The sequence below is a fragment of the Neovison vison genome, chromosome 2 (genome assembly GCF_020171115.1).
Source record: "Neovison vison isolate M4711 chromosome 2, ASM_NN_V1, whole genome shotgun sequence".
Taxonomy (NCBI): Eukaryota; Metazoa; Chordata; class Mammalia; order Carnivora; family Mustelidae; genus Neogale; species Neogale vison.
This window is the reverse complement of record NC_058092.1, coordinates 5,247,307-5,254,370: the sequence shown is the minus strand read 5'-3', so window position 1 is coordinate 5,254,370 and position 7,064 is coordinate 5,247,307. Positions and strand designations below refer to the sequence as shown.

The following is a 7,064-nucleotide window of genomic DNA, read 5'->3' as shown; positions in this document are numbered from 1 at the left end:
GGTTGGATCTGGGTTATAGGCTGGAGCAACATACAGCAAGCCCTGGACTGAGGATTGGAGCAGGGCAGCGGACAGGTCCCAGGTCCAGTTAAAATGGAGGGTCCAGACTTTAGTGGGTTTGGTACCATGGACAGAAAATTTGAAAGGCTGAAGCTGGCCACTGTCTCACAGTTCAGCGCTTTGCCCGAACACCAACCCCCCCGACTCCAAACTTCACTATTCCAGGAAAGGATCTCACTTAGCTCTTGGTGGACTGGACCCCAGCACTTAAAGTTAGTAGTAAAACCATGGCTTAGTTTCCTTCTAAGGCCCTTTTGAATATCTTCACATAGGTGTTTATGCCACCGTCACCTGGTAGAGAATCTGCCTTGGAGTATCTCTTAAAGTTTTGCTGATTTGCATATATCCTCGTACATAGAGGCTTCTCCATTCTGGTTTTATTATAAATGAATGGCTCAAAAGAAGAAACAAAAGAATTGTTCCAATTCTTCTTTTCCTCTTCTTTCCCCCATTGCTGGGCTCTTGATCTGGCAAATTCCCCAAGGCTCAAGGAGCTTGCGTGTATGTGTGGTGGAGGTGGTGGTAGTGGTGGGGAACCAGACTCCTGGCAGCCAGAGGTTTGTTGGGGCATTCTATATGGCTTTCCCAGGATAATTTCCCCCATATGCTTGGCTCCTGGAAGATCCTTTTGAGGCTCACGAGGAGTCTGCATTTTGTATTAGCACATACGGGTCAGAAGCTCCGGTTTGAAGTCCCTGGTGCTCAGGTAAGTAGCCATGACTGGTGCCTTAAGACTGCATAGGGGATGGGGCCTTGTTTTGAAGAAAAGGGTGAGGGGTAGTGGAGTGAGGACTCATTTTGAAATGAAATGAGTCCTGGGTCTCTAAGCAGTTTCTAAAAATACCAACTCCCAACGCTGGGGGGTAGAGGGGGAGGGGAAAACCAATCGTGAGAAGAATGAAGATGGAAAGAGGTGGGGGTGTGAGAGCCTTCTTCAGGTAGATCTGATTTCAAAGACCCCGCCTGCATCCAAGAACCTGCTGGACGCTACACCTCCTTCTGCTTCCTCAGCCGGCTTGGGGGCTTGGGTCCGAGCCCCAGCCTCTACTGATAACCTTTCTTTCTACCTACAAAGGAGTCCAACGCCTCCCAGCCACTCCTATTGGGGCTGTCCAGCAAGTATGTCTGTGAGTGAACAAGTGTTTGTATACACATATTAGACGCGCGTGTGTAGGCACACACACACACACACACACACACAGAAATGACACACAAAAGCGGCTTTTAAGTGAATAGAATTCCACGATGCCACGAATTTTCATAATTCTCTGTGCTCAAGGAGGTATGGACTGTGGCAGAGACAGAGATTCACCCAGATATTTTCAGCACAGAGCATGGCACTCAGGGAGTCTTGGTTGGGAGGGTAGGGAACACACATATACAAAACGCACAGTCAAGCCACGCAGGTCATGGAGACACAGGACTCAATGATTTTCAAGGGTTTTCCAGGTACTTTAGCTCCAAAAGCAGAGGGGCTGGGTCCCCCAAGAAAAGAGCACTGAAAAGCTACAGGGTGGGTGGAGCTTTGTCTGCTCAAGTTCAGTCCAGATGGTGGCGCTCAATAGCCGCCTCCCTCGTCCTGGAGGGCTTCAGCCCTTCCCACCACCAACGCCTTAAACCCTCAGCATGCACATAAATGACCTTCACTAGATAGAGGTCGTGTTCCACGTTTCCTTGCAGCTTCTCCAGCGCTGGTTGAACTCTGTGAGGCTTGGCCCGCCTGTCTCGCAGGCGCCTCGGAATCTCGGCCACTGAGCTCTTCACCAGTACCCTGGGATGGGCCGAGAGGAATTGTCAAAGGCGGGGGGCGGCGGGGGGGCGGGGAGGGGACTCCAGGCTCTGAGCAGACCCGGGAAATGGGCAGTTGTGCAGAGTGCTGCCTGTGTGCTGGCAGCAAGAGCAAGAACCCGAGGAACCGAACGTTCATGCAATATCTACCACCAACCCCATCCAGGCGTCCACATGTTTTCCCAACCTTGAAGGGCTGCTGGTAGGGTGGGACTCCGTCTCCCACTTTGCTCTCCTTTCTCGAGTAGCTCCCAGGGTCGGGCTTGGCCCCTTCCTGCAGCCGGGGTGTGTGTGTGTGTGTGTGTGTGTGTGTGTGTGTGTGTAGGGAGGGAGGGGAGAGAAGGGGGCGGGACCGAGCCAGGAGACGCCAGGAGCCGCAGACGTAGGAAGAAGCCAAGAAGCCAAGAGCTGGAAGATTGAGGAACTCCCCTGAGCTTGGGGTCAGGACATCAGGCTTCAAAATCCCTTGCAAGTCCTGGGAACAAGGGAGCTTCCAGGCTAGCTTAGAGGCTGCAAGTGTCGCTGCCTCCCCGAGGTTCACCCATCCTTAAGCCACGCCCATATTGTCTACTTCTCAGGAATGAGAGGCTAAGGTTTCGCGCTCTGGGCCATCGCCGCGGGCTCATCTTCCTCCCCAGGAGCCAGGCTAGCGCTCTGCGCTGCCCCACCCCCACGTTTGGAGGCTGGCGGGATCCCTTCCTTTCCCCTTCCATTTAGCTGTTCCGCCCCTGGCCTATGAAACTCCACCCCTCTACCTTCTGCTGGGGAGGATTGGTGGACCTCCCGCGGCGATGCCTGGTGATTGGTCCCCGTGGATGATGGTAACCAGCGAGATCCCGCCCCCAGAAGGCGCTAGGGTCTGGGGGCACTGCTCAGCGGTGCTGGGGCTGGCGCGGCTTGAGCCGCCGCCGCACTGACAGCTCGGTCTGCGGACCATGGAGACCGGCGCCGGCCCATATCCGCTGCGCCTGTTCGTTTGCCTGATGCCGCTCTGTCTGGCGTTGCTTTTGGGACCAGGGAGGCCCGGGACCGCTGAGGAAGGTGAGGAGAGTGGTGGCTGTTCTTGGAGCTTGGGATGCCAGAAGATAAGGGGCTGGAGAACTGGGGTTCTGAGGAAAGGAGTCGTATAGAGAGACTGGAGTCAGTATTGGGATTTGAAGCAAGCGGGCAGCAGGAAGCAAAGAACTAAAGAGACAGAGAAAACGGTAGCTAAGCAATGGGAAAGAGAGGGGTATTGAGGAGATCGGGCTAGAGACCTGGGAGGCCGGGGAAGAAAGAGCCCAGGAACCGTGGGAGCCAGAAGCGGCGTTTCAGGGGCCGGAGAGACGGACAGGCTGAGCGATTGGAGGTGGGAGGTGTGGGGGCGGGGAGATGAAGAGAGCAGAGGAGAAAGGGAGATGTGGAGGTGAGATCGAAGTACGGGACGACGGTATGGAGCCCGAATAGCGAGGCAGGAGGTGGGGCGCTCTGATCGGGAAGGGGTGGCTGGGGCCGAGAGCAACCCGACTTGCTGGCGGGGGAACTGTCCGCAGTGCTGAATTTGGAGCGGTGACTACCCGACGCGGTCCGCGTTGCTGGGCTTGGGATTGCCTGCGGTATCAGAGCCCGCGTCTTGCCTCGGATTCTGGATTTGGGGAAGCTGCACACTGAACTGAATCCAGAGGCGTCATATCCAGGTGCAGAATCCCGAGGAGCTGGAATTTGAAGCGCTGATCAGGGGGTTGGGGAGCCGGATCTCTGAGGCTTTCCACTATGCAATTCTGATATGCTGTCAGTTATACCCAAATCGGGAGAGCTGTCGGCGGTCCTGCTTACAGTCTGCGATGCCTCTGAAGCCAACCCTCTTAGAGACCCTCTCCTTGGAGCCCCGCCCCCTTGTTTAAGCTCCAGCATTGTAATCTTCCAAGACTTCAGGATAGCCTGGGTTCCTGCCTCTGAGCTGTTGTTGTGCCGTCCAGACCAGTGCTTCTTTGGGACTGACACTGATGGCAGAGGAGAGAAGAGATTTTTATTTCTCCTGCTACTGGCAGAGTCTCTCCACTCATTTCCCCCAGAGGCCCTGGGAGTCAAACTAAGAAGGTTCAAGCCTCTTCCATCTTTGGTGACTTCAGATCTCAGAAGAGCCCCTGAATATGAGTGAATTTAGGATGTATGCAGAAATCCTTTAATATATTCACCTTCTCCCTCTTCTTGGCACTCTAGTTGTAATTTAGGGAGCCTAGGAAGGCAGGAGGAGGGCTCACTGACACCACCACCTCCATCTTAGAGACAATCTTAGAGTACTTCCATGAACTTTGTGGCAGGCTGAATAATGACTCTCCAAATATGTCCACACCCTAATCCCCAGAACCTGTGAATGTTATTCCAAAAGGCAAGAGACTTGCAGATATGGGTAGGGATCCTGAGATGAAGAGGTTATTCTGGATTATTTGGATAGCCCCGAGGTAATCACAATGGTCCTTAGAAGAGGATGCAGGAGGAGTCAGAGCCAAAGGAGAAGCCAATTTGATCACTAAAGGAGATTAGAGAGATGCATTTTGAAGATGGAGGAAGGGACCACAAGCCAAAGAATCTAGGGGGCTGAAAATTTTTAGTGGAAATGGATTTTCCCCTCTGAACCTACAGATGGAGCCAATCCTGCTGACAGCCCGACTTTAGACCAGTGAAGCTGATTTCCAACCTCCAACCTCCAGAACCGTACAAGAATAAGTTACTGTTATTTGAAGCCACTGAGTCTGTGACAATTTGTTACAGCAGCTACAGGAAACTAATACAGGTTCCTTCCCCAACAGTCATGGCTACATCTTTCTGGATTTGAGCTAACTCACATCCCACCCCTTCATGGGAAGATAAGGAATAGGAAAAATTTGTCTCTGTCCCCTCAGCAAATTTACAGTGAACTCACAAAAGGGTTCCTCCCACCTTCCTGACCTTCTGATTTTCTGACCTCTCTGTCCTTCCTTCTCCATAGTTATCCTCCTGGATTCCAAAGCCTCCCAGGCTGAGCTGGGCTGGACTGCACTGCCAAGTAATGGGGTAAGTGTAACCTTTCTCTCCCTGTGCCAAGAATCTTCTGGTGGTCTGGGACTCAAATCCTTTGGTTCCTTGTGGTTACAGCAGCACAAAATGCTCCTCAGAGCCTGTGGTCTTCAGCAGCACTGGCTTCACGCCAGAGTGGCCTATTAGGAAAGGTTGTTTTTAGTCAGTCCAAGAAGAAAAGAAAAGGAAAAAAATATATAGCAAGGGTTAAACTACCTGTGTGTAGCAACATAAATGTGTCATCTATATGATCCAATGCTGGACAATACCTTGCATGTAGTAGACCCTCTAAGCAGTGTTGATTGATGGATTGACAGAACAAGCAAGACTTAAAATCCTAAAAGAGGCTTAGAAACTAGGCGTGGGGGTTGGGAGATGTGGCTCTGTGACTGCAGCCTGGTCACTGAATGGGCACCTCGTGGAGATCCAGGAGACTTCAGGCACCATTCCCAACTTTGGGGCTAACTCACGTTCATATCCAGTCAAATCACTCTCTCTCACTCTCTGGAGCCTCAGTTTCCCCACATATAAAATTATATATTGTGCTTCTTGTCTCCAACGTCTCTCCCAGCTCTGCATCTTATAATTTCAGGGGCCGGAGGTGGAGGGAGGGAGAATGAGGGATGATGGGGAAGGGGGTTTTCAGCTTTCGTCACCGCCAGGACTCGACCTCCTGGGGGCGCCTTGGCTCTGAGCTTCCCGCATCTTTGTTCTCCTCCCCAGTGGGAGGAGATCAGCGGCGTGGACGAGCATGACCGTCCCATCCGCACATATCAGGTGTGCAACGTGCTGGAGCCCAACCAGGACAACTGGTTGCAAACTGGCTGGATCAGCCGTGGCCGCGGGCAGCGCATCTTCGTGGAGCTGCAGTTCACGCTGCGCGACTGCAGCAGCATCCCGGGCGCCGCTGGCACCTGCAAGGAGACTTTCAACGTCTACTACCTGGAAACAGAGGCTGACCTGGGTCGCGGGCGTCTCCGAGCAGGTGGCAGCCGGCCCCGCAAGATCGATACAATCGCGGCAGATGAGAGCTTCACGCAGGGCGACCTGGGAGAGCGCAAGATGAAGCTGAACACAGAGGTGCGAGAGATCGGTCCGCTCAGCCGGCGGGGTTTCCACCTGGCCTTTCAGGACGTGGGCGCATGCGTGGCGCTGGTCTCCGTGCGCGTCTACTACAAGCAGTGCCGCGCCACGGTGCGGGGCCTGGCAGCGTTCCCGGCCACCGCGGCCGAGAGCGCTTTCTCCACGCTGGTGGAGGTGACGGGAACGTGCGTAGCGCACTCAGAAGGGGAGCCCGGCAGCCCCCCGCGCATGCACTGTGGCGCTGATGGTGAGTGGCTGGTGCCCGTGGGCCGCTGCAGCTGCAGTGCGGGATTCCAGGAACGTGGTGACATCTGTGAAGGTATTCATCGGACGAGGGGGTGTGGCGTGGGAATGTAGCGCGCAGGTGGCGACAGGGAGAGAGTGTGCGCTGGCTGAAAGAGGCAGGAGGGGGAGTGGAGAAGCTGTGGGCTGTGAAGCCCAGAGTCTTGGTCTTCTGTGGAGCTTTCCAGTGAGTCCAGCCAGGACCGTTGAATGAAATTACTAGAAAGTAAATTTGACTCTATATAGGGGGGCATTAGGGGCGTGCGTTTCAGGCACTATGATCAGCACCTCACAAAGGACGTCTCATTTATTCCCAACAATAAAGTAAGTCGCCAGTATCCCTGTTTTGTAGATGGGGAAACGGAGGCTCAGAGAATTACTAACACCTCATTTGCGAAGTTAGTAAATGGGGAATCAGGATTTGAATCCAGATTTGCCCAACTGTCAAGTTCCTTCTATTACACCATACTGCCTCCCTTAGGCATAGGGAAGAAGGATACAGCAACCCACGTCTACTGGCTGACGCATTGGTTACATTATAGAGTGAGCTCCCGTTCCCTGACCATCCGCAAATTGGAGGCTGGCTGTGGGATTCTTGAGCTGGAGAGAGAGAAAGAGGTCAGGAGTTTGCACTAGATGACCCAACTCTCTGAACTATGAGTCACTGTGCCCCCAAGGGAGACCCTGGTCATGTGCAGGTTTGGTTGGGTTCTCAGGTTTGTAGGGCACCAGGACCAGACCTCTCCTTTTCTTGCTGATCTCTGGCTCTGAGGACTGAGGGTAAGGATGGAGTATGGATGCTTGCCCTTCAT

General features: G+C 53.6%; 1 protein-coding gene across 1 annotated transcript in view; it reads left to right on the top strand.

Moving 5' to 3' along the window:
- Nucleotides 1–2,783: 2,783 nt before the first annotated feature.
- LOC122899403 (ephrin type-A receptor 10) overlaps nucleotides 2,784–7,064 on the top strand; it is a 39,050-nt gene continuing 34,769 nt past the window's right edge. The window contains exons 1-3 of the mRNA XM_044237067.1: nucleotides 2,784–2,889; nucleotides 4,820–4,884; nucleotides 5,611–6,289. Of these exons, the coding sequence (XP_044093002.1) occupies nucleotides 2,784–2,889; nucleotides 4,820–4,884; nucleotides 5,611–6,289 (850 nt within the window). The remainder of the gene's footprint in view (nucleotides 2,890–4,819; nucleotides 4,885–5,610; nucleotides 6,290–7,064) is intronic.